Consider the following 27,706-nt stretch of genomic DNA (forward strand, 5'->3'; position numbering starts at 1 on the left):
ACCGCCATGCTATTGAGTATGCAAAGTATAGGTAGGGCCATGCTCGTTTGGTGACTTTGAGAATAAAATAACCATGAACTTGATACAGGGGCCATTTTGCTTTTGATCAGTGAAGATGGCACCTAGCACAGCGTCATACCAAAATGGTAGCCGAGACTCCTAAATTCTTCACTTAAATAATAAAAAAGTAATTATCTTTGATTGAGGAGGTGACTGAGACAGAATCGCATCAATTTTTCTGGTTGAAACTCATCTAACAAGATGCCAAGAGGCAATTTATAAGGCTGCAAAACAACCTTTAAAAACTGAAAGCAAAGTCATGAGTATTGTAATAAAAAAGAACAGATAGTGATGTAGAAACATAAGTGATTTTTCCTTATATTTACTTATTTCCATATCTCAACAGTAACACCGCTTTATGTTCCTCTTCTGCAGGAATTCCAAGGCCTCCACATCCTCCAGATATATCTCCTTACTATCCACTATCACCGGGCACTGTAGGACAAATCCCCCATCCGCTAGGATGGTTAGTACCACAGTAAGGAGTTCCATTTTTTTAATTTCCATTTTCTTTTTTGATGTGTAACATTTATGTTAAAAATTGTGTGTGTGAGCCTGTGCGTGTGCATTAGGATAAGTCTGTTTGCCAGCTGCCAATATATTGAGTGATTATCAATTTACCCATCTCATAAAAATTAATTAAAACTTATACCAGGTCATGTGGTCTTAAACAAACACGGGTAGTTGGGCACAGCTTTGCATGTTGTCTCAACCAGCTGATGGCTTGTGAAGCACGAATTTTTTAATCATTATGCAGAAACGTTCTTTTCTTGTTAATACTCTTACACTCCACCACATTTGTTTGTTTTTAATATGCCCTCATGCTTGGTTTTCTGGGAGCTCACAGTGAATCTAATGGACTTCTTTAATGTTTTCTTAACAGAGGCATCCTCACTGAAAATGCACAACTCTAAATGTCATTGGCCTTCCCCCTTAAAAGTCCCTTTTCTTTTTCTTGTGAAACAGTAAAGCTTTACATCAACTGGTGAACAGCATTCCTGGTTGAGACAGGGTTGGACAGTTGGCATCTAAGGAATGGAATTTTCTTGCAAACAAGAACAAGGAATTAGTTTACTTTAAAACCGGCTAAGAGAAAAAGCTATGGAAAGTTGTTGTTCTTGTAGTTTGTTTTTTCCCAACTCCTTATATTCCACTTGCAGAACCTCGTTGGATATGAGGTTCCCTCCAATAACTGAGTCCTTATTTTCTTTTTTTTATTTCTTTCTTATGTTACCATCTCTGCAATGGTTTTGTGACACATTTAAACATGTCCTAGGCCTTGTGTACCGTATATTTGATTTAAAACATTATAAAATACTTCCGTGCTGCTGCATACAATGATTCTGTGCATTATAGGTCAAGATCATTACCTTATTTTTCTCACATAGTTAGCCTCATCAATATGGGGGAGATCATATTTCTTTAGAAATGACTTGCCCAAAGCTAGAAATAGTTTGTTCCTGCTTGAGGCTGTTTGGTCAGCTGTGCTAAAATAGCTTGCCTTCCCTAAGGAAACCGAATTCACACCTGCAGGAGAGTTGGGCAGAGCAGTGGAGTCCTCACACGCACTCGGTTTTCGGGCAGGTGGAGGGGTTGAGGACACAGGTGCCTGGGGTGCTGGAGAGGCCCAGAGGATCCAGGAGAGCTGGAGTTTGGACCTCAGCCTCAGCAGCCCACTTCTGGCCACTCTGTAAGCCCTCCTTCGTCATGGGGCGGTCGTGCAACTCGCGTGGAGTAGAGGCCCAACCTCACAGAGAGTGAGGCGCGTCCATCAGCTCCCTGCAGAAGGCTGAGTTTCTTCAGAAGAGCACAGCATGAGCAGAACAAAAACCCAGAGTTGCTGCTCGCTGAAATCATAAATTCCTCCTCATTTGTGGTGATTTACCTTTTATGTAGGACACCCTGAACGCATGTTGGCTTCTTTTTTTCTTCTTTCTTGCTAGCAGGGCCTAGCTGCAGTACAGTCAGCTCAGGTTCAGAGCTCTGTTGCAACCACTTAGCTCAAGTTGTCACGGCAAAAGCCTCATCACTTAAAATAAATAATATACTCAGTGAATACCAAAAGTCACTAACATCAAAGATGTGAGAGTTTAGGAAGAAATTCCTCAGTGTTGTTGGCCTGTGCCTCATTGCATATTGTTGTCTCAGAGCCTTTCATCATTGCGTGCAGACACAGGTTTGTCCTCCTTGAACCTCATGTTGTGGCTGCCAAACCCACACGAACGTTGCCACGTGTGGCCAATTTCATCAGGCAGGTGATAATGGCCACCTTTGTCACAGGAAGACTCCGTCATCACCGCTGGCTTATAACAAGCCAACACCCATGGCTTATTTGTCTAACCACAACTCTTCGAGCTTCTCCGAATGGTTTTTGTTGCGGGATGATACCATCACATTCACTATTGCTCTAGGAGAGCAGCTGGGCTGTTTTCGCAGAAGTAACCCCAGATTTTTATTTCCCCTCTCGTAGCCACTCGTGCTTCACCATCTACTTCCCAACCCATCAATCCTCAACTGGCCGGGGTGTCTCTAGCACTGTACCCCCCCAGAACGCATCCTGCCCATTCGGATGATAAATTTGAAGGACAGATGAAAAGAAATAGCCAGCACAGACAAACCTCAATCAGAAAAAGTTGTGTGTCTTTCATGAGGATGCTGTTTTGCATGTTGCTGTATTTTTTAATTATTGTAATGAGGTGTGATTGTCTATTGGTTACCCACAATACTTCTTGGGGACTCTCCCCCGGTAACTCTTGTCAACACTTGTTAATCTGACAAAAGGCTACAAATTAAGCTCTGTTAATTTAATGTTTTCTCACCGAGATCTAAATACCGAAAGAGGCCCAAAGCGCAACTGAAGTCCTTTGATTCACTGTACTTTATTTTGGTATAAATTTACATTCATTATTGTTTTCCTTTGGATGTGTAGCCCTCAATTAGTGTGATGGCTCCATTAAAGCAAGCGAGACTTCGCCTTTAATTATTACAACAAAACACCTAGTTTCAGCTTGGGGAGAGGGTCTCTATTGACATAAGCAGAGGTTATAAAATTTAATTAGCCATTCCTATCAGATTTATGGCATTCAAATTGTTCTGTGTTTCTTTCCTTTGATCCTTGCTGTACAATCCCCAAGATTTTTGTTCTGATCAAATGAGAATAAAGCTTACTGTGCAGAGAGAAGTTTTTTTTTTTTTTTTAAACCCTTTTTTCTTTCTCTCATTCTCTCTTTCCCTTCTTTTTGCCAGGCAAGGTCAGCCAGTGTACCCAATCACGACAGGGGGTTTCCGCCACCCTTACCCAACAGCTCTGACCGTCAATGCTTCCATGTCAAGGTGAGTTCAAATACTGAGGTCCTGAGTCGAGAGCAAATGTAACTCCTCCTGCCACCCTCTCTAGAGGAGGGCATTTCATCTAGGAAACGTATTCCTGAAAGCACATCAGTTAAACAGTCGTCCTTAGTTTTTTGGTAGGGCGGAGGAGGAGAGGGCGAGCAGTACCTTCCAATTTGATCAGAAGAGGATGTCTCAGTGCTCTCATTGGGCTTTAAGAATTTGTTTTTGAGGGAGAGGTGGAGGAGCAGGAAGTCATCTTTAAAAGCCAACTAAATGAAAAAGCTGAGAGAATGTGATGTTGAAAAAGCAAGGAGGAGAAGTCGTGCCACCTTTTGCTTTCTCGGTGGCTATCACCCAGAGCAGCGCTCTGTGTGCGAGAGGGGAGGCCGGGGCGTGGGGTGGGGGGCCGCTTTTCAAGCAGAGTTGGGAGGAGGTTATTGCGCTGTATTTTCCCTACCAAAGCTCCAAACACTGATAGACAACATGAAAGGGCCTGCCTGACCCTTAAAGCTTTAGAAGTATATATTTCTCCCCCTCCCTACCTTCAATTAATTCCATCTAATTTTCCAGGGGCTGCTAGTTTTATTTACAAACTGGTTGGCAGCACTATGTTTAAGTAATCACTAATTGCTCCTAATGATAGTTTTATTTTCTGTTCATCTGATTTTCAGTCTGGTTAATTAAATCGGTGGAGGTTTAGACTTTCCTGATGGGCTGAAACAGCTAATCCATTTTGATGATGGCACATAATTAAATTAGCATGCATTACATAGCAAGGTTCCACGTCTCTTCCCTTCTCTGTCCCTTCCTCTCCGTCTCTGCAGTTTAATATGTGAAGGTTGGCATATAGAGGATTTAAGGAGGAGAAGAGTAGGTGGGGGGGAACACACCTCCTTGAGCAAGGGAAACCTGTAACTAGAGCTCGTGAGTGAATGGGTAGGGAAATACTGTGTTGTGTGCTTTAGATAAGTAGAGTAAAAGCAAAAATTAAAATTTGCCCACATCGCTCTAGCAAATAGAGAAAGGCAATGGAAAAAGCAACTTTTTGAAAAAAAATTAATAGACCCAGCACAGGGAAAAAAATCCTGGGTTGTGGAGAGAGAGCTGCAAATTTAAACAACGATTCCCTCCCTTTATTTAATCTTTTTTAATATCTATAAAAGACTTGCAGGCATGGTGCGAGGCAAAGTAGAGCTTGATTTAGTTTAATTATTATTAGAGAGGCTAGTCATTTGGGGGAGGGGGGATGTGGGAGGGGGGAGGCTATATTCCCAAGATAGGCTTTATGAAAGGTATCTAGTTAAAAAGAGTACACAGCAAATTAAATACATTATTGTGGTAATGGGACGACAGAAGTAGAGGTCTATTATACTTATGGCAGTTATAGGAAATGTAGGCTCCTTGCCCTGTTCTAGCACATCCTTTGATATTCATTCCATTCAGCAGCAGGGCCAGGACTTCTCAGAATTAAGTGATGGGTCATTATACTTTAAACACCATGGAGAAGCCTAGATTGGCAATTAAACAGCACTTGCTGACACTCGCTTGTGCCACCCTGTGACCCCCTTTAGATTGAGTTGTTGGAGCTCGGGGCCCTCAGCCTGCTAAATTGGTAGCAGGCACTTCTCCTGACGAGGGCTGGCTCTGAAATCTGCCGGCTTCAAAGGGAGCAAGATCATGTATAAACCATAATGTGGGTGCACCGTGGCTCAAAAAATAAGGCAGGAATAGATGAAATGTTACAAGTGCAAGGGGAAAATGAGAGAATAATGACAAATCTAATGCAACTCAAAGCAGAATTGTTGCACAGAAAAATGCATCCCACTGCTTGTGCATAAAATCAAGGCAGGCAGATGACATCCAGTTAACAGAAACATGTCAACAGTGAAGTAAAGTGAGAGTGAGTAAGAGAGAAGCCCTTGAGACAGCCAGGAACAAAAAATTAGTTGTCCTTAACAAGTTAAGACTCATCATTATATTCTGGCTTGGAGCCATAAAAGGAGACAGTGGTGTATAATGAGCTACTTAGAATTTTTAGGGTGTTTATTGCAATTCATGGAATCCTCGTCTAGAGAAAAAAATACGGGGGGATGTCTTAGGCAAAGGTGAGGGGTGTGCGTATAGGCGCACAGCCTTTCTTTTTGTCTTGACGTGTGCCCATACGTACACACGCGCCCAGGCGCAGACGCAGGCCGATGAATAGATTTAAGATGTTTATCCTTTGTTTCAGCCCAGAAACTCCCCTCCTGGTTTCCCACAGCTGGGAACACCCTCTGGGCAGACCGTGCTCCGACACACGTTTTCTCACGCCTGCCGTATCAGGTGGAGCACCTGCACTCAGCGGCGGGGCAGCCCTGGCCCCGAGCGCCCGGCGTGCCTGCAGACGCGCCCTGCGGGCAGCATCCCTGCAGCGAGGCACGAGCCTCAGGGCTGCTCCCTCCGCTCTGGCCGAACGCTGAATCCAGGGCAGACCCCAGCCTCAGCCCCCTGTCCTCCAGGACCTCGTCCACATCCTTCCAGAGCCTTGCTTTAAAGGGGATTCCCGCACTTGCCTGCATTGTGATGCAGACCTTTGGAGCACATCATGCTTCCCAGCCCTGAATATTCCCTGAGCTTAGTAATTACGCTTCATTAGTTAGAGAGTGCCTATGAATAGTTTATAAAAGGTTAATGGGTGACTAATAGTGATTTTAATAAACGGTTTAAACTATTAAGGTAGTGTCTTCAGGTTGTTTTAACCATTTACAACTCTTTTCTCTGCTTGTAGCATCATCCCTCTCGCTTCTGAAGCATGCAATGTGCTTATAACATCTCTTGATCCTTCATTACCCCTTTGTAATACGCCCGTAATGCAAATTGAGACAGGGTTAACTGACTGATGGGCAAACAGTGGACCCACTGTGAAAAAACTACTGCTGGGAGAGGAAATCAGGAAATAATTTAACAGAATTGCACCAGACAAACACTGCACAGCAGTTAAGTGGTGGCAGTGGAAAATACCTGTTGTAATTGAAATTTCAGAGGAAATTCACTTTTGCTGAATGTAATTACTGAAGTTGGAGCATGGCCAGGAACTTAAAAATTAACACTCCTTCCCCATTCTTACTGCCGTGTGACTGGGTGTCTGCACAGAAATCAGTAGGCACTTGGACTTGGAGTCTAACACCTTGCCCTTTGGAGCCCGTGGGGTGGGGTGATTGACTTTGGGTTTTGGAGCACGTTTGTACAGCCCCAAACGTAGGAAGGAGCGTGTAAATCTGATGGGTAGCATTGTGTCAGATGGGCTTTTTCGTGCGTAATAATAAATGGTCGCTGGTAGTGAACACAAAACTTCCTTTGGGAAAACCGCCAGCCCCAAAATAACTGCTGAGCTGTAGCTGCCTGCCGATGAAGGTTACCACGTCTCTGAAGTTTAGGGTTCGCTGGGTATGGTCTCAGCCCCACTGAACTCAGTGAGGTTTTGCCATCCTTCTGGTTACGGCCAGGCTTCTGCACAACGTGTGTGTAGGCACCTCCTCCTCAGCTGCCCTTCCTCCCACACGGCCACTCCTCCACTGTGCAGATACTCATTCTCCTGAATGGTAACTGGAGAAAACACTTCTCCCGTAACTGGGGGAGGAGTTGCATTTTAGCCAGATTTTCTTCACCCTCCTCAATTTTTGATTAGCTGGAGATACTTAAATCTTCATCAGAAGTAAACTGACAAAATAAGCCCCTATATTTTGTTGAATTTGTTTCCTTCGGAGCTCCTGACCACACAACAATTCAGCACATAGGCAGTGTTCACTTTTCAGTGCATTTTAGTTTTCGTTTTGGACCAGATCCTCTGTCAGGGAGCCAGTCCATGACCCAGTTATCACAGCCACTTCCAGAGGTCCCATTCAGAAGCTTAACAACCACCACCTCTTGTCCCCATTAACTCCAGCTGTAATCAGCCTTCTGTGCTATCTGGGAGCCGTTCTGCAGTGATGACCCTAACCTCATTCAGGCCCTCATACCCTGCTGGCCTTGTGCTACCACTGCGCTCGGCTCTTCCTCCTTGCTGGTACATGCCCTCTGTCCTGTGTCCTCATGTCACTCAGGCTCCTCCTGCCTGCTCTCCGAAGGTAGGCTTGTCGTCTCCATCTTCATCCTTTGTTGTCCCATCATCTCTGACTCTTTCCAGCTTGAACCCAAGCCAGCCCCAGCAGCATCGCCCTCACCTCAATGCTGGATCTTTGCACAGTCAGCCTAGGATCGGATAGGATGTGTGCCGACTTTTTATCACAGTGCTTGTACTGATGTCAGTGAGCTCAGGATTTTGCCATAGGTTTTATCTTCACCCATGTTCAAATAAATACATATTTTTAAAGAGCAGTCCCCTGCGGACTCTCGCTTTCAGTTTTTATTGTTTGCATTGCACTGTGTCTGAAGGCCCCATCCACTGTGGGAACAAACTTCACCTCTAACTATGTCCAGCCATGAGAGGAGAGCAGAAGAAAGCTATGCAAAGGTCCAGGTTGTGTCTTGGTGACAGTGGGGCGGTGCCATGGCAGAAGTGGGACCTGGACATTGGTCTCCTTGCAGCCTCGCCGTTCCCTTCCATTCTGACATACCGCTCATCAAAGCATTTCCCCAGACGTGCACTTCTCTCCCAGCTTCTTTTGTCAGAGTTTTGCCAATCCACTTGAAGATTTGTGTCCATGAGTCTTTAGCAAAAGTAGAAATCCAAAGAGGAACGACCGTCTTGCTGGCCATTCTCCTCCTCCCTTGCCATCACAGCCTCCTCCTTTCCTTCTCTCCATGTCTTGTTCACAGGAGCTGCGATTCTCTGCAGTCTGAACAATTTCACATTCTCCCCGTCAGTCCCTGCTCTTCCCACCACTGCCTCAAAGACAAAATACTTCTGTCTCATGATCTTGAGTACTACCAGCTGGTAGACAAAGATGCACAGAGCTCATCGTGGACAATACCTCTTGTTTATGAAAGTACTTCTGTGTCATCTTCGAATATAAGGAATGTCTAGGCAGTTTTTTGGGTTTTAAGCTCAGGAATGGACTTTATAAGAGAGGAATAAATGTAAAGAAATCTCATTATATTTCTGATAATTGTACAGAGTCTGCCTAACCATAGTCTGTAACCCCATTTTAAACCCTGTTAGACAGAAAAAAGAACATTATGTACAAATGATAGAAGATATAATTCTTTATCCATTGCATGTTCCATATTCTCAGGGTACTTTATTTGGACCAAGATGGCTCAAAATCTGGGATAAGTGTAGGAATGTACAACAACAAAAAAAAACCTTCTTTTTTGCTGGATCAGTTTAGCCTTGGATTTTTGTGGGAAGGTATTTTTAAGCCAGAAGTTTAGGCTAGATCCCATTCCCTGGAAACCTATAAACTTTGGGTGTGGGGGGTTTCTAAGGGATGGGCAGTAGCTCAGTTGTGTTGCGCTTTCCTTATTCATTGCAAAACCTTTTAAAAATAATTGAGGAATAATGATAAGTTGTCAGTAATGCTTTTGACAAGTTTGTTAACTTCAGTTAAAAATTAGAAAGCCTGATCGATAGTGGTGTGTTTGTGCTGTGGCCCCAGCCTAGCAATTAGATGCACGAGAAGGATTGCACATCTCTCTGAATCCAGCTGCAGGACTCGGGCCTGTCCCTGTATATGACCATAAAGCTGCCGACATTTTTTGTCTTTAGAAAAGCTACTTTGTTATTTGATTTGAATTTAAGCCTTCCTAGGGTACCATAATGGACCAAAATGGGCTTAATTCCACAATCCACCAAACTTCTGTTAAAGCAGCGTGGCTCAGGGATATATTAGACACAAATAACTATTTTCCTTTGCTCCATCAACAAAATGTAGCTAATGAGGCTTCTATAAGGATTATCAAAAACGCATCTAGATTGTGTTGGCATTAATATTTTATTTTGCTGTCAATATGCAACAAAAGATGTCATCCCAAATTCACAATGTGATTCAGCACGATAAAAATTGAATCCTTGGTTGCCACAGATAATTTCTCAGTAAAGAAATAGACCAGTGGATTTTCTTGCAGGTAGCTGAAATTCCACTTTCATCCCAAGTTCATCCAGTTGAATTTGCCTTTTGTTAAAGATGTTAAAAATCATGATGTCTCATGTCAGTAATGATAATGAAGGGGAAGATTGGCTTTAATGACATTAGAAGAGTCATTATGTTTAATTTATTGCTAATTAATGCTGCCAGCTTTCATATGCTTTGTCTAGCTGTCATGTGCTTGTTATATGCCTTTTTTTTTTTAATGTGTGTACACATCCCTCCCCATTCATTCATTTTTATTCTGACGATTTACACAGCTTTCTCTCCTCTAGGTTTCCTCCACACATGGTCCCGCCACACCATAGTTTACATACAACTGGAATCCCTCATCCGGCCATAGTCACACCAACAGTCAAACAAGAATCTTCCCAGAGCGACGTCGGCTCACTCCACAGCTCGTAAGTTTTTGCTTCCCATGTGTTGCTTTTAGAACACCCAAAGTAGCACCTTTGCATGCGTAGCTTTAGAAAGGCGTGGGTTTGTGCAAACGTTTTTGCTGTAGAATATATATTTGTATATATTTTTTTAACATTTTCAGCATTTCAGTTGCCAGGGATGATGGGATGTAATTATTTCCTTCACCATTATGCTGACAAGCCCTCCCCATAAAGCAAGAACCCGTTTTCTGGGTGGCCATTTCTTTCTGAGGTTATTCTAGGGGGCTGAGGATGTACTTGGTGATATTACATAAACATGAGACTGTTTTTTTTAATAATGCTGTTAAAACTGTTCTCATACAGCAGCCAGGGTAAAGGCTCTAGAGAACCTTCTGTTCCTCTTTCTAGAGACTAATTTTTGAGGATTAATGTTAAGGGATTGAGGGGATTAATTTAATAAATTCACAAGAGTTCTCACTGTGAGGATTTTGTCTGTTGTATCTTTGTCCTTCAGAAAACATCAGGACTCCAAAAAAGAAGAAGAGAAAAAGAAGCCACACATAAAGAAACCTCTTAATGCATTTATGTTGTATATGAAGGAAATGAGAGCAAAAGTTGTAGCAGAATGCACATTGAAAGAGAGCGCAGCCATCAACCAAATCCTCGGTCGAAGGGTAGGTAACAAGGGAGAAGCACAGACAGGGGCTGACCCTCAGTAGGATTCACACTGCTTGCAGAGAGAGGGAGTTGTGTCCTTCCAAACTGGTGTGTTTTCCTCTTATTTTGGTAATGGATAGAGAAGTACTCTGTGTTCATAGAATCCAGCTATACCAAAGGCCTTGTTTTGGTTTGGTTTTCGCAGACACTTTTGCTGGTGGGGTCATTCATGGGGAGCGGGGAAAGTTAATTAGTAGCAGTATTATTTCAGTGTTATTTCCATGACTGGGAGATGGAGGAATCTCAGGTTTCTTGTTTTGTCCAACAAATGGGCAGGAAAGTAAATGGGGGAGGGGGAGGCCTTTGGGAAGTGTGGTACAAGTATTAGAAGCTGTGCGAGCTGGAGGAAAAGAGGGGATGCTGGTGGAGAAGGGAGAGGGAGAACATCTGTAAATCTGTAACTGAGATCTGACTTAGGACAAGTGCTTCAGCTTCTGGGTCCTCTCCTCTGTTCTTTGCTTTTGTTTAGTTTTCTTAATTGTCTCATCAGGAAAATGTAGGGGCTCAATGAATAAAAGTGATTAGTTTTGACTCAGCTGAGTTAACTGGAGTTATAATCTGGAGTTATACATAAAAGATTAATGTCAGTGTGCCTGATCATCTGTTCTATCTATTTGTTTGGGTAAATCAATTCTAGCTGTATTTATGTATAAGTAACATACTCTGCTGTTAACACACTTCAAAAACAACCAGCCAAACAAACAAAGCCCACACCACACTTGTGTTTTTTATTTTGTCTTTTTCTCTTTTCTTCACCTCAGTGGCATGCGTTATCCAGAGAAGAACAAGCGAAATACTATGAACTAGCAAGAAAGGAACGACAGCTTCATATGCAGCTGTACCCGGGCTGGTCCGCACGGGATAACTATGTAGGTTCCTATGTAGGTGGAAATTTTTTTAGTAGTAGAGCTTGTAGAAATGTATATGTGACCTGCTGAACTACGACCACACATTGCACACAAGCACTACTTGGAAAGCGTGCCTCAGGATCCCAATCTGGTAACAACAACGGACGCTTCCCTCTCTGATACTAAAACTATTGGGGATAATTCACAGCCCTCCACTTGGAAGAGGCTTCCTTTATGGGTCTAGTAAAAGGTTAGAATTGGGGCATGACGGTAGAGCTCTGTGAAGAAACTCTTGCCTTCACTTTTACCAGCATCTGGAGATGCTATTTGGCTTGCTGGTCATTTTAAATTTTATTTCATATATATATTACAAAAAAAAAAAATCCCCTAGCATGGCTCCTCTCCTTTCCACCAAAAATATGAATAATTAGTGTCTTGTGCTTATCTGTGTGAGAGTATAGTGGAAAGTGGAAGAATGACTTATCCTAGCTTCAGAGAAGGACTGGCAAAACCAAAAGCATGACTTGTTTGAAAGTCTTACTCTCAAGTGGGGTTAAATGAATTATTCCACGCTCTACTGTTGTATATTTTGATTATGTTCTGCTTTTTCATGGCCATACTATCTTTTTTTTTCCCCTCATCATTTTTTGAAGAGTATTTTGGAGTTTGTGATCAATTCATGGAGTGTTCTTAAGACTGATTCCCTCATCCACCTTTCGGAAAGCCCATTTTGTAGCTAAAAGTAGTAGAATTTTCTGTCTGTTAAAAATGTAAGGCCAGTGTTGTGATCACTTACTAGTAGTATATAACCCCTTCTTCCATGAAGGGTAAGCAGTGCATCTGGTAATAAGTGTTTACAAGCTTAAACCCATAAATTTTTGACATATTTGTAGATTGGTGGGAACTCTAAACCCTCCTTACTAGGATTATAGCAGCATCTTGGTTTTAAAAACATTTTAAAAAAATTAAAACCACCCAAAGCTTTCAAGGTATCTGATTCTAGAATAAACCTTGCTCCCTACCTTGCAGATAGACTTCCATGCAGGTTTGGGGACTAGTATCTGTACATTTGATGTTAGTTACGTACAGTGTTACACGTTTTGTTTTTGCTGAAGTCTGTCTCTTCCATCATTGCCATCATCACTGCCTATTTTACCATAAATACCGTTTTGCCTAAGTCACGTGAACTATGTGCTTTCTGTATGGCAATGTTTACCTCTTTGAGCATTTGTGCTTCCACGTGTATGTGTGTGAAACCAGGTCTCAGTTTGCAGCGAAGCCTAGAGCAGCAGCATCTCTCTGTGCTCTTCCAGCATTTCAGCAGTAGAGAATACACATGCTCATTTACTTAAGGACATTTTTTGAAATAATTCTTTTTTTCTTGATCATCTTTTCTTTCCGTTGGGCTCTGCCTGGCTCCCTCCTTTGCTTGCTGCTGGAGGTGTAGTGGTGCGTGCTCCTCAGAGACAGAGGAAACCTCTTTAAGCCCAACAAGGCACTGCTCCTGCTAAGAACACGTTTCCTTTCTTTTCGTTATAGTCTGGCCTGAGACTGTCAGACCATAGGCTTGAGGTAGTTCCTCGGCACTGTGCAGTATTGTCATCTTGGGTGTTCAAAAGAGAGTTATAGGCTCGACTGAGGCTTCGGGAATGCTCATTCTGCGCGGTGACTGTGCCACCGACAGATGGGCATGTACAAAGCCTGAAGTGCTTAGGACCTTTACTTTTGTCCTCACCGTGTGAGCACTGAGAAACCCTTTCTTCTCGAGCTAAAAAGGACAGGATGAGAAAGCCGTCGCTTTCCCAGCGGCTTGATGCTGTACCCCCAGGTGACCTTCAGGGGGAACCTTCCTGCCTGAGGAGAGCGCAGCAGCTTTGCATCACACGATTACATCATCTGCAGGGTTTTTTTTTTTCCCCTCTCCCATCCGTTCAGAGCTCTCCAAGTTCCCCACCTCCCTCAGCGTTTCATAGCGTCTTAAGACCTTCACACATCTAGAGTGGGAGCATGTTTGGGGTGCTTCAAATGGTTAAATCGTTAGGCATTTCCCATTAGGCATGAGGATGGGGCCAGCTGTAGCCCACGTGTTCAGAAATAGGAGCTCTGCATTCAAGAAATGCAGCTTTCAGCCTGCTCTTAAATAAGAGAAAAGGATTCAGTGAATCCCCTGTGGCTTGCTGGTGTCACAAGGCACGCTCGTTCTTCCTGAGATCTAATAGGAGATGTTAAGTGGCACTGAGTGCTGGACTCAGGAATATGTAAGGGTCTAGTCACCTTGCCTGCCGGTTGTCTGGAAAATTAGTACCAAAGAACTCTTCAGTCTTGTCAAAACCCGTGTTGCTTTGGCTCTGTCAAGAGAGCTGCCAAAACATTTAGCAAGTACGTACCTCCACATTTCCTTTGCAGCCTTAGAATTTGTATAGGATGATGATGAAAAATGTTACAGACCATCTGCTCCTGTCTTAGGAGGACAATCTGAGGCAAAGACAAAGCTGTCTTCTGCCGAGTGCTTGAAGAACTGCTGCTGTAATTCTTTCCTAAAGTCCATGTATTAATTTAGCTATGCAATATCTTCTTGTGGTGCAAAAATTGAATGAGAAAGCATGGTAGTTTTTCCCTATTGCCTTTGCAAAGAATGTCAGAGAAGTTAGTGGGACCTTTTTCAGTTCTTTGTTAGGAAAGCTTGTGTTGAAGAGGAACCAGAAATTCCTGGTCCCTGGCTGACGTTCCCGTGTATCAGTCATTTTTAATAGATTGCTCCCTGAAGGGGTTATAGTATTTAAATACCTGGCTTGAAGAAGTTTGTAAAGGGCTGATGGCTCCTGACCTGTGTTCTGGCTGGCCATCAAGTGAAAAAGTGATGAGGTCTCAAGTTAGACCAGCCCTTCAATTCTCAAATGCACTGAGAAATGAATCAAGTTGGCCACAAGATGCGGTCTGTTAATTATGCAAGTGGCCTCCTTGAGATTAAATAGAAATCAGGCTTACGAACCTTAGGCAATTGTCTGGTTTCAGTTACATTGTAAAGCTGGAAAAATTCACAGACTTTCACAGAATTACTGTCAATCTAGATCAATGTAGATGGAGCAGAGCCTGGGCCCCTTGTATTTCTATGTGTTGTGTGGACTTCAGGATCCATGTTTTCCCCTGTTTTATTCTCAGGATTTTTAGGAGCAGTGCTTGTCTGTCTTGTCTTCCTGTCCTGTTAGACTAATGGGTGCTGTAGCAATTGACTCGGAGCTTTCCATATCTCCCAAACTTTCCATATTTCCCAAAATGGCCTCAGAGGTGTCCAAGATGTTTTTTTCAGCAGCATTCAGGCTGCAGGATTATGTGCATGTTGCTTGAAAGACATTTAAAATCGACAGTGCACACTGCTTTCTCCATCACAAGAAGGCTTTCTCAGACAAGGCTGTACTTATCACAGCCTGGACAGCAGGGGGGCAGTTTACAAGCAAGGGGGAGCGAGTACAGAAGCCCCACGCCAGACAGCTGGCTTTTGGGGAGGAGAAACACGACAACAACAGATCAGAATCCAGCATTCACACTGGGGGAATTTCTTACTGATATGTATCAGAGCGAGCCAAATGTTACAGTGGATGTGCCAAGCTGAAGCCGATCTTAACCATGTAGCTGGGAGCCAGACCAACCTACTGAGGAGTCTGCTATGTGGGAGAACCCCTTGGCTTCCCCACAGATACGTCCAGCCCTTCAAAAGTGCTCTGAGATTCCTTCTTCCAAGACGTGTTTGTTCCCTCTTGCCCACAAGGGACTGCTGGTCTGGTGTCTTTTCACCAACTTCTCCTACCACCACATCTTCAAAAGCAGGAATCCCCGCGCTGCTCACAGTTGACGTTGCTGGCCCCAAAGTTGTTGCTTTTAGTAGCTGGCGAGCTATGAAAACAAAATGACTCTATCGTCTTGCGCTGGCCTTTTTGTACTCTGCAGACTCTGTAGTTCAGTGTTAGAAGAATTTTCTTAGAAAACAACTTCTCTTTTGAGCCATGCTTATCAGTTTATAACTCTTCTCGTAGAAGACGGTTGTTGGCTTTCCCTAGAACTCAGGCTGGTGCTCCTGGTCCTGCCTTCTCCAAACTGAGAAGCGGCCAGCTCCTGCTTACCCGACCTCTTCTGTTCCCTTCCTCCCTCCAGTTAGAGGCCATGACAAATCACATCATCTCCTTGGGCAGTATTTGGGACATAGACACAGTTTAGCAAAATACTGCTCGTTTTCTTTGCGATCAACCAAAATGTGGAAAGGGTCTTGGTTATATCTGGGGTTTTTCTTTTCTTGGCCTTGTCCCCTAGGCTGTGAGTGCACTTACAGAGCTGCAGGTTAGGTTTTGCTCATTATCACGGCTTCCTTGTCTGCTTCAGCAGTCAGCGTTGGGTGCCAGGGCACTCTGGGGGGGCTCACTTTCACCTCACCCATGCGTCCCCCATCCTTCAGTCCCCACTGTTCCTCTTCCTTCCCCTCCCCAACTTGCACATACGGGGCCACAAGTAGCTTGTGAAACTTCCAGATGCAGGAGTGTGTGTGAAACGTGTGCCATCATTACAATCACATCTCAAAAGGAGCATCTTGCAAGCCTGCCAGCACTCCCTCCGGCTGCTTGCGGCTTTGGGGTGGGTGTTAGCACGGAGCGGGGGGCAGGCAGAGCTATCCCCGGGGCGCGAGCATCCCCTTGGGACCCCTCGGCCCCACTGGGATGGGGGGAGCGGGCTCAGCTCCCGGTGTCCTCCGGCCCCTGCCCCGTCGCTCTGCACCGCCTCGCAAGGACACGTGGCTTTGTTTCGGCTTGGTTTTAATCCTTCTCCTTTGTGTGTGTGTCACGCAGGGCAAGAAGAAGAAGAGGAAAAGGGATAAGCAGCCAGGAGAGACCAACGGTAAGTAAAAATAAGTCTAAATATCTCGCTTAGTGGAAGTGTGGCAGTCCTGGTGTGACGCTCCTAGGTTCGGGGGAGGTGGGCTCGAGTCTCCTGGCCTCACGGGGAGCCGGTCCCTATAGCAGGCAGCCTTTTTTTTAATGCACTCTAGTTATTTACACGTTACTGCCCTTCTAAAACTAGTAACCAAGCCATTGCATGTAAGAGCCTCTTGTGACGTTAGCCGAATTTATTCCTAGTAATTACCCAGCCTTTAACTGCAGATCCATAGTGGTAATGCCTATGCTGTTGTTGATAAAGTTGTCTGCTTATTTTGCGCATATGTGTGTGCGTGTACGTACGTATGTATGTGTTTGGTATTAATTTGGGCTGTACCTGTATGTTCTGATGCATGCCTTACAGTGGTAAATCGCACCCATTTTAAATTAAGGAGGTTTGCCATTCTATATAGGAAATTAGAAATACTGCATAGGCAATCTCATAGTCAATTTTGAAGAAGCCCTGACTTAATTTTTTTGAAGCCTTTGTATAATTTGTTCTTTTTTTTCAGAACACAGCGAATGTTTCCTAAATCCTTGCCTTTCACTTCCTCCGATTACAGGTGCTAACGTCATTTTGAGTCATTTAAAATAGTTTATAAACTGCTTTTTAATTTTTTTTTCCTGCCATTATAGACTTTAACATTAAACACTTGTGACATTAAGAAAAAAATACCATCCACACGTTTTTATAATATTTATTATCTATTTATCTTTATATCTATTATATGTTTGATAGTATTTTTTTAATTTTGTTTTCGTTTTTTTGTAACAATTGCTATTAAAACGTAATACAGTAAAATAACGCAAGAGTTGTACTAACTGTGCAAATTGAATATGCAGTATTTCTTTAAAGAGACTGATAAAGAATGGAAGCAAGTCAGTAATGAACCTCCTTAATCTAATGGCATTTTTCATGGCTCCCACTAAGTCTTCTCACATTAGCATGCGTACACATTTTTTTTTTATTATTATTATTTTAGTTTTGAATTTTTTTTTTTTGCCTTTCTGTTCAAGCCTATTCATTGCAATTCACTAGCTCTACTAACTCAGCACCTTGCCATGCTTTACGTTTTATTTTCTGGCTGATACTAACATGCTCATTTCGCAATCTGCTTATTCTTATCCATTCTTTTAAATACAAATTAATAAAAAGAAATAAATTGAATGTTATTCCAAAAGCTGCATTATCCCAGGAGATATAATTTCCTTTTTGTTTCTTTTTTTTTCCTCTTTATTTATTTTTATTTTGTATCTGAGTTGAAGAAAAAAGCATGTTCAGGATCTAACTTCCATACTCAGCTTCTTTTCTTCCTTTTTTTCCCCTCTCAAAAAAGAGAATAAAAAAAACCAACCCAAATAAATCTCACCTAAAACATCCTGTTAGACCAGCCACAATGACTTTCCTCTACCTGCTCTATTAAAAGGGAAAGAAACAGTCCTTTATAAAGGGATACTGCAGCTTTAATTGCAACAGCTAATTTCAAGAGTTGAATAAAAATGTGATTATCACTTTTTTAACTTTTAAATCAAAAGTCAATATTTTGCAATTAATAACGAGGACATTGATTTTTATTCCCTTTTTTATTTTTATTTTTTCCTTATTTTTATCTTTCTCTTTTTTCTCCCCTTTTCTCTCTCTTTCTCTCTCTCTCTCTCTCCCCCTCTCCCCTTTCTTTTTCCTCTCCCCCTTTTCTGCTCGCTTTTCTTGAACTCATTCAGACCTGAGCGCTCCTAAGAAATGCCGAGCGCGCTTTGGCCTTGATCAACAGAATAACTGGTGCGGCCCCTGCAGGTGTGTATAGTTTTCCCAGACTCGCTATGGCTGATTTGCAGCTGGTTTATTTGGTACTTTCCCCTTTTTTTCCTGCCTTGTTGCTTTGTAGCTTTGTGTTGTGATCTAGAAGACACAAGGGAGTGGGACACTGCCATGAGTTATCGTCTCTCTGAAAAGGTTTTGCTTATTTTTTTTTGTTGTGGTTTTTTTTTTTTCCTTCCTCTTTGCTGCTGCTAGCCAAAAACCCACTGTAAAACAGCATCAGCCTTAAGCCTCTCTGATCCCTGGCTCAAACACAGCCCTGCCCTCCCGGCCTCCAATCCAGGAAAGTCTCATTTTCGTGGGGCGCCCCCAAAGCCCTCGGTAGCACGGCACCGAGTGCGGTGCCGATGCCGGACACACGCACGGCGGTGTCGGAGATTTTTGGTTTTGTTTTGGCTCATTGTCAAAGTCCTGTTTATTCGTGCCCTTGGTATGAGGGGAGATTACCAAATAAAACGGAGGTGATTAAAACCTAAATGTAGCTGTAGCTAAGATTACACAGTCCAAATGAGCTCTATCCACCATTGTGTTGTATTTTTTGTGTTTACCTTATGCTAACAGATGCAAATACTCCAAAGAAGTGTCGGGCATTGTTCGGGCTTGACCGACAGAGTTTATGGTGCAAACCATGCAGGTATAATACTACCCATTAGGCCTTTGGGGAAATAAAAGCAATCTGTCCTCTTAGTGCATTTGTGTGATTTTATTTTTTTAATCTTTTTTCCCCACTCCCCACCTTTCTCTCTCCCACAGCATCAATTGCTAATAATCTTTGATCCTTGGAATTTCTTGCTAATTTAATGCCATTTTCTCTCTTTCTTTACCAATAACCTCTCCCTAGTGGTAGAACTGGGAACAAGAAAACTTGAAGTGCTTGAAGCTGGCAGTTGGTTTTGTCGTTGTTGGTTTTTTTTTCCCTCCAGATTGTCAGCAAAAAAGATTGTTTAGGTGGACATCTATATTTTGTCTTTTGTTTGGGTCTATGTCCACTGCCTCCAAAGGCTTAAAATGTTCTGGGATCTGCAGCACTAGTGTTTTTCAAATGATTATAGATATAAAAGCCAGTGTTTACAGCTTATATGGTAACACTTTTTTGGTGTTATTTGCAAAATTAAATCCCTACCTATGAGTTTATTTGCCTTGGTAAGGCTTATGTAGATAACATTTTTTTAAATGATCTGATGTCTTTTTTGTTTTTCCCCTGAAAATATTTTTTTTTTCTAAATTTTATCCCAGCATGTGAGCTGTAAACTCCTGAGCTCTAGACAAAACTAATTCCAACTTTAGTAGGACAGTTTCCAGCATTAAAAGGAGGTGAAAGACATCAGAGAGCCCAAATTTCGGCAGCCCATGTTCTACTGGAGTTTAATTTCATGTATAACTCAGTACATGCTTCTTTCTTGGTGGAGGGATACCGAGTAGTTCTTTTCTCATTCCTTTTTCCTTATATGATCGCATTTGGTTAAATTTGTTGTTTCTTTGTTCTGATACAAGCAGTCTTTGAATTTGGAATATTATGATGGTAGGTATTTCAACCCAAACCACACTCTGTGTGTAGTGATTCCTCTCCCACATTTTCCCCTCTTACTCATGCCAGTCCCATGTGCTTCATCTCATTTAGAATGTAGATCAGATGTTCATCATATTTTGTGTATGCACGCAGTCCTGTTTGTGCTTAGTGTCGAGGAAAACATGAACCAGGGGTGGTATTGTATATACAAGATAAGGCACCAAAAACGTCCCATTTGAGTAATGCTAGTACTGGGTGTCGGGGCTGAGGTGTTAGATACCAGTATATATGTTAAACGGGTTTTGAAAGTTACGGTTTCTTAAAGCTTAAGGAAAGGAAAGGAAGAAGAGTTCAGACCAGAAGAGCTGAGTAAGCACCTTCCCTGTGTCAGGAGACTTATGCTAACCAAAGGCTTAAATGCCAATGCAGTGTTTAATTAGGGTTTATTCTGTGGTTATTTTACTACATGCTATCAACAGATATTTGTGTAGTCTAGAGATACAATATTTGAAGCGTGGTAGGCTCAGTATGCCAAGCACCAGAATGGGGGCACATCGTGTTTGTGTTGCTTTATCTTTCCCTAGCAGTTTAAGGAAACGTCAGACTTTTAAAACTACATTTTATCAGCAAGGGGACTTTTCCTGCAGTCTGTGCAGCGCTTAGGTTACACACCAAGCATAAACCCTCTCTTAACTTATGCCAGGTTTTGATCGGAAATCTTTGCTGCACATTAGAGACCACTCTTTTAGATCTATTTCAGAATTAGTTAAGAGCAGTGCAGCACCTTTCAGCGGTGTAGTTGATAACTGGAGGCTTACTGATATAGTTTTTTTGTTTGTTCTGTTTTGTTGTTGTTTTAATGCATGGAGGCATTTTGTTACTAGGTAGATTTTAGAGCATTTCTTTCCTAGTTGTGGTCCTAACCATTAAAACATTGCATTTGATAGCATGGTAGTTTTTGTAGCGCATCCTAGGAAGGTGCCAAAGATATGCAGTTTGCTAATACTATAGAAACTGAGACATCTTTGCTCATAGCAAACGAATAAACCCTTGTAGTCATCTGTGGCTTTCACCCATGGCAATTGCAGCATTATTGGCTTTTCTGATGCTCTCCTGGGGCTAGTTTCATGGCAGCATGAGCTGGATCAGTTCGGTGGGTGTGTGCCGTCCTGATGTAGCAGGTGACACTTTCAGAGTGGCACACAAGTGAATGATCCTCACAATGTGCTTCTAAAAGGGGATACATAGCATTTTTGTTTCCTCTTTAATTACAGCGAAACTGAGGCACAAAATGTTCCCCGGATGGTGACTTATCCCCTTTCACCAGGGTTGCCTGAAGCTGTTTGCTTCTGGTAAAATTTGGCTTGCAGATTTTGGAGTTTTACCCATCTATTAATTCTGGCGCACCTAACCCTGTCCCATATATGACCACAGGTAGCACCTGGTGGGAATGGCACAGGCTGGGGATGGAGAAGTGGCCTCCCTGGAACCACCAGGATTTAAGTAAATGGTTTTTCAGACCAAAAGTGGCCACTATTTAAGAGTTTAACATAAAAAAGAAACAGAGGAAACATTCTGCTACCTTAATCCTAGTCAAAGGGGAATTATTTAAGGTAACAGACCAGTGTTTTTAGCTCTAAAAGAGTTGTTAACTCTGCAAACTCAGAAAGACAGTTCTGTGGTAACCTGATTTAAGTCTGCTTTGCCATGGGAAACCCCTTCTTTCAGGCCACAGAACCTAAAACAGTATTAGCAAAATCATTTTTAATTTTTGGCATACCAGATTCAACCTGCCTCCAGTGAAATAATTAACTGCCTTGTAGGTGCAGAGCAATCCAGTTGAATAACTTCTGGACCACCGTCAATGAGGTGGGCAGAACTTGGGTCTCTGCTTGCAAATTATTTTAATTAGGGAGAGAAGGGGGAGACGACAAGCCCTGCAGTCTCAAGATTGTGAAAACCCACCTTTCCCCACAGGTGTTATCAGAGAAATTGGCGAACACCAGTACTCTGCTTTGCCACTGGCAGCTGTACAGAAAGTCCCACCATGAATTTGGGGTCTGGCAGCATTGCACAGTTGAGGCTAGGAAGTGGTGAGACAGAGGCGAGGAGCAGCAGAACTGTCCTTAGCCAAGTGCCAGAGGCTTCCCGCACTGTTTGTTGATGGTAGAAGAATTAACAGGTTCTGTTTTGAGCCCACCAAGTTAATTTATTTTTTTTTTCTGTCTTTTAACGTTGCTCTAATAAAGCATGGTTTACAGCCTTCACTTGCTGTCTTCTATCTTTCTTCCTTTCTTTCTTTTTAACATTTAAGTTGCATGGATGTCTTTAGTTTTTTAGCATGTATTGATCTGCAGGCTAACGTGGTTATAACTCTAATAGCCCTAACCCCTTACCTTGCCGTGGGGAACGTGGAGCAGAGCCCCAGGCTGTTCCCTGATTCACTGGAGGTAGGGATGTCACAGCACTGATCCCCACTGCAGTAGGCGGAGAGATGGGGTGCTGGGGGAGCTCTTCCCCTCCTGGCCATGGGAGATGAGATATCCTAACCCCAAGCCGTAGCTGGTTAGATCTCCCCTGCAGTCTAGAAACGTCTAGCCCCATTGCCTAGATAAAGGACCTTGGATCGACCCAAGTCAAATGCAGTTGCCATACAGAGGGGAGCAAGTTGGCTACCAGAGACGGAGTTAGGGCCCCTGAACGAGTGGGGAATTTCACCCAGCGACGTTCAGCTTCTGCGCCGCGCTCGGGTGCTTCTCCTGATGGAGTGGCTGAGGTAGCGTGAGGCATCCCCGAGGGGGAGAGCAACATATTCCCTCACATCAGCGGGTTTGTGCAGCCTGGCCGAGTGTCCAGAGTGTCTGCGGCAGAGCCGCTTTAGACAGACGTGGTCAAGGACGCGGGGCTGTGTGGCAGTGGTCAGCACTTCCCATGGCAAGCGTGCTTGTGAGTAGGAGGGCTGGAGAGCTGTCATTAGGAGGGTCACGGTGGCCACTGACCGTCGTTCTGCCAGATGCTGTGGTTGTTTGCCTCATTATTTCTGTCCTGCTGCTAGAATTGTCTTGCATACACTTGGCAAGAGAGATGGTGTGAAACTGTCATCTGTTTTCATTGCTCCTTTACATTGTTAAGTGGACAGAGGGAGGAGAAAAGATCTCTGTCGGGTCACTTACTCGTTTATTTGAAGATGAACGGCTCTTATGAGGCTCGTATTTCCCGGTATGAAATAAGTGCCATGTTGCTTCTCATCCTTGTGCCTGTCGTCGTGCTCTTCACCTACTGAAATTGGATCCCACTCTGAAGCTCCATGGATGGCCTCTCAGAGGAAAATTCCCCAAAACGCAGACAAGCAGCTTCCCAAATCTACCACTCTCCCTTGAAACAAAAAGTAAAACTGAGTCAATTTAAAGCCACAACCTGCAGGCCATACAACCAGTTATTCTTGTTATTTTGGATCATACTCTATTTATCCTGTTCTTTTTCTGTTTTGTTTTGTTTTTTTTTCTTCCCTCTTCTGTTTGTTTCGTTCGTTCGTTTTGTTTTTATTTCCCCTCTCTCGTTCTCTCTATTATATACTCCTCCTGTCTGACTCTGACGTTTCTGGATTTGGTGTGGTTCCTAACAGAGGAGAAAGCAATGAGCAGTAGTTTGCAGCCGGCCTTGCCTCGCGGGGCAGAGCACCGTGAGAGACGCCAGGTGACGCAGGTGTAGAGATAGCCCCGCTGAGGTGGACAGCGCTGGGGGACGATCAACACACCCAGAGTTCTTATTTTCTAAGGATATATACATAAATATTTTTTTTTTTTTGGGAGGAAAGTAGAGTCTATAGATCAGCACAGTGGGCTCAGAAACCCCGTACCAGCTTTTATTAGCCTGAGAGGAAATAAATAGGGAAAGGAGGCGGCCTGCAGAGCAGGGGGACGAAGAGGCACTGGGCGATCCCTCGCCAGATGGTTAGCCCAGGGGGGTCCCCGAGCGGACGGGGGGCCGAGGACGTCCCGGCAGCCCCCCAGGACGGCGCGTAGGGCCGGGGCGCGGGTGCTCAGAGCCCCGAGAGCTGCCTGGTGGCTCTTTGCTCTAGCTAACTGTCTCTGTCTGCATCCCTGCCCTTCACTCACAGAGCGCTCTCTCCCTGTTTCTAGGAGAAAAAAAAAGTGCGTTCGCTACATACAAGGTGAAGGCAGCTGCGTCAGCCCACCCTCTTCAGATGGAAGCTTACTAGACTCTCCTCCGTCCTCCCCCGCCATGCTCGCCTCCCCCTCCAGAGACTCGAAACCACAGACTGAACAAACGCAACCCCTCTCGCTCTCCTTGAAGCCCGACCCGCTGGCGCACCTGGTCATGATGCCGCCGCCATCCTCGCTCGTCCTCGCCGAGAGCGCTGCGAGCAAGCCCGGCGCCCTGCCTGCCGCCAGCTGCCCCAACGGGGCCCTGGACCACGCGCCGGCCGCCCTCCCGCCGGCCGCCCCCCTCGCGCAGCCCTCCACCTCCTCCCTGCACCCCCACAGCTCGCTGCCGGGGCCGCAGCCCCAGCCGCTCTCCCTCGTAACCAAGTCCTTAGAATAGCTTTAGCCTCTGTCGCCCTTTCGGTTTCCTTCGGGGGGGTTGGATTCTGTTGGGAATTGGTTTTTGTTTTTTGTTTTTTTTTCCCTTTTGTTTTTTTTCTCCATTTTTTTCCTTTTTTTTTTTTTTTTTTTGCTTTCCTTCTCCTCCTCCTCGTCGTCGTCTCCGCCGTTCGTCGTCGTTTCTCGGTTTCGTTTCCAGTTCGTGCCACGTGGCTACATTAGTTGATGTTTTATCGAGTTCATTGGTCAATATTTGACCCATTCTTATTTCAATTTCTCCTTTTTAAATATGTAGATGAGAAAAGCCTCATGATTCTGCCAAAATTTTTATCAACAGCTGTTTAAAGTCTTTGTAGCGTTTAAAAAATATATATATATACATAATTGTTATGTAGTTCCAATAGCTTAGTTTTAAAGACTGATTTTAAAAATTAAAAAAAAAAAAAAAAAAAAGAAGCAATTTTGAAGCAGCCCTTGCCGGAGGCATTGGTTCTTTATTATTTGTATTAAATACGAGCTTGCGAACCAATCATTTTACATCTGGTTTTTAAACCTTTAAGGGCACAGTGAATGCAGTGCCGCTACTACTTCTTTTTTTTTTTCTTCCTCGTGTGAAACAACCTTTATTGTGATGTTACTTGTTATTGTTTAAATGTACAGAAACAAAGGGTTAAAAAAAAAAATGTGTTAATATACCTTGTTCCATGGTGTTGTTCTTTTTGGGGGAGGGAACGCTACTCAACAATTAAAAGTATCACAACGCTATTGGACCAGTAGTATTTATTGCTTTAGAAATTGCTTGTTGTATCTGTATGTTGTCCCTTTTTAAATGTTTTTTTCCTCTTTTTTTTTCTCAAAACATTGTATAAAGTTTTTTTCCCTTAGTGTAAGCATCTTATATATAACAACTCATTTGTACAAGGTTTTTAAGTTTATATATAAATGTGTATATATATATTTTTTCCGGGATTTTTGTTTTTTTGATTTCCTTTCGTGATTTTTTTTTTTCTGTATGAAACACAGTTGCCACCAAATGGACATTCGCAGATGCATTTTTCAAGGATCAATAGTGTAAAGAAAAAATTGCTTTAAAAGCCATTACACGTGAAAAGACTTGAAAATTTAGCAAGGGAATTTTTAGCAACGCTGTTTGAAAAATAGCAAGGTCCAAGTGTCTCCCGTTCAGAACTGCAGCTGGATCCCCTGCGCCATTAGGACTGTAGGCTGTGTGCAAAATTTTTATGTGCCAAAATTCTCAGTGACTTTTAACTTTCTCCCGACAACTTTATTATTTTTTTTAATGCTGTAATTTTTTTGTTCATCATGTTTTGCTGTGATGTTACATAGGTAGGTATGTATGTAGTTTTAATGTCACCTATAACAGATGTGTTTGGTAGCAGATTGTCCGGAAAGCATTTAAAATGAAGAGGTATAAACCCTTAAGGGCCAAATTCTGTATATTAGATTATTCATAAAAGGAAAATCAGACTGCCACTTTTATGTACACTTACTACATACAGGTAGGTAGCAAACTTAAAACAAAAAAAAAAAACTAGGCATGTTGATGTTGCAAAAAACGCTGTATAAAGCTGAAAAATTGTTCATCTGTTCATTCAGTGCCATTGTAGTTGACATGAAGCGATTGTAAAACTGTCTCAGATTTTTCTCTGGTTTATTAAGATGCTAACTATAACATTTTTTGTGAATACTTTGAATGTTTCCTAACAGTTGTGATGTTACTGTTCCGTTTTATGCTCTTATTCCGATTTTCATTTTTAATGGTTTGGAAGCCATTTTTTGTAATGAATAAATGTTCATGCTGTACAGTATCTGTAGCATGCAGTTCTGGATTAATAAAAGCAACTTAGTATGTGCAGAGAACGACTTGTCAACTCATTTATGCGTTGACTGCATTTTATTCGGGCCAAAACAATTGACAGCCCGAGTGGAAAATTCCCTTGAAAAGCTGCTGCGAAAGCTGCGGTGACTCCCTGGCAGCTCAGCTCCGCTTGCACAAAATGCTCTGCCTCGCTCGGCTTGTCCTGCTGCTGCCTCGCTGCAGCCGAGCGCCCGTAAATTCACATTGCACGAGCCCTCTCCCCGCTCAGCAAGCTTTCGCATGAGCAGCAGCAGTTGAAAACGCCTTTTATTTCAAGCAAATCGCATACGGTTTGGCAAAAGGCAAAGAGCGTGTGAGCTAAAGCGATGTTCTCCCGCCGTGACCCCGACTAGGGGACGGGACCTGGGCTGATGAGAACTTGTATTTTAAAGAAAGCCTGGTGATCCCACAGCAGGGCTGGTGCACTGCAAAGGTCAGTCAGGAAAGGTTAGGTAGCCCTGACTAGTCAGAGTCCTTGTGCTGGCCTCGGGGTTTGGGGGTTTGTCTCCTGGACAGATCTGAGCCCGTTTCTGCATTTATTTTTTCTTACGCAATGAGCCCTTGCAGCACAGCTTGCTCTCAGCACTGAGCAGCCAGCAACCCCCAAACCATCCAGCATCCCCCAAACGCAGTAGTGCCCACAGATGCTGCACAATGAGAGTGAACACACATGCCTCTGAGCATGTTATAAAACGGTTGGTTTGCTTGGTTGTTTTTGTTGTCTTTTTTTTTTGAGTAGGGACTTGGGCTTCGTGATTTCCAGGAATCTCTCACAAGTGGATGTCACCATGGCCCCCGGTCATGGAAAATCTCAGCCGCAGTAATTTCTACAATGGCACTCGAGGGCAACTGAATGCAAAAGTCTGCCAGCAGGCACGCTGTGCCGCCGCGCTCGAGTGTTGCTCTTGTAGTGATGCTTTTCTTCGGTCGGTCTTGATGAGCTCTGCGGGAAGGGTAAGTATCCCTCCTCATACGGGCAAACGGAGGCACTGCACAATACGGGCAAATCAGAGCAGTGAAGCAATTTTCTGCAAGGACCCGGGAGCGGGGCCGTTTCAGGACATGCCCCAGTGCTGAGACCCTTCACCCCCTGTCCCCAGAGCGGTTGCGGGGGCTGGGTGCTTTGGATGGGCAGAGGGAAGCTGGTCGGTTCCTCCCGAGGCAGAGAAGAGGGGAGCCACTTGGATGCCGATGCCTTGCCTCCATCGGTGAAACCAAAACTGGCCACAAAGTAGTTATAGGTAGCAGGAGGGGCAGGGATGTACCAGGGGAAGTGCTTCATGTTTAAACAGGATATGTAGTACTTTAAATTCCGACCGATTTTTTAATTATTATTTTTAAGGACTGGTCTTCAAAGACAGAAACATGTATATAAACCTGCAGGAGGTCCCAGGCCCCCTCCCTCCAGCTGCTCAGGGCTCACACGCGGTGCAGGGGCAACGGGGTTGCCATGAGGAAAAGGATGTCGCTGTAAAGCCCTCGTACACTCGGAAATGAGGACGATGCTAAATCTTGCTGTTGTTGGTAGCCAGGAAATTGAACACGATGCTCAAATTACTCTCCCACTACTTAAGGTTTCTGGGGAGTATTTTTTTTCGTCTCCTA

General features: G+C 43.6%; 1 protein-coding gene across 31 annotated transcripts in view; it reads left to right on the top strand.

Annotated features, from left to right (window-relative positions):
• Positions 1–26,097, top strand: part of TCF7L2 (transcription factor 7 like 2) — a 177,599-nt gene extending 151,502 nt beyond the window's left edge. For 3 of the 31 annotated variants that reach the window (XM_083844211.1, XM_083844183.1, XM_083844184.1), the window contains 9 exons: positions 436–538; positions 3,307–3,393; positions 9,719–9,859; positions 10,353–10,512; positions 11,317–11,424; positions 16,242–16,290; positions 16,841–16,891; positions 18,051–18,123; positions 23,800–26,097. In XM_083844211.1, the coding sequence (XP_083700337.1) occupies positions 436–538; positions 3,307–3,393; positions 9,719–9,859; positions 10,353–10,512; positions 11,317–11,424; positions 16,242–16,290; positions 16,841–16,891; positions 18,051–18,123; positions 23,800–24,223 (1,196 nt within the window). In that variant the 3' untranslated portion in view covers positions 24,224–26,097. The other 28 variants (XM_083844204.1, XM_083844185.1, XM_083844206.1 and 25 more) reach the window with 26 other exon arrangements.
• The last annotated feature ends 1,609 nt before the right edge of the window (positions 26,098–27,706 follow it).

Source organism: Anser anser (genome assembly GCF_964211835.1).
Source record: "Anser anser genome assembly, chromosome: 7".
Lineage (NCBI taxonomy): Eukaryota > Metazoa > Chordata > Aves > Anseriformes > Anatidae > Anser > Anser anser.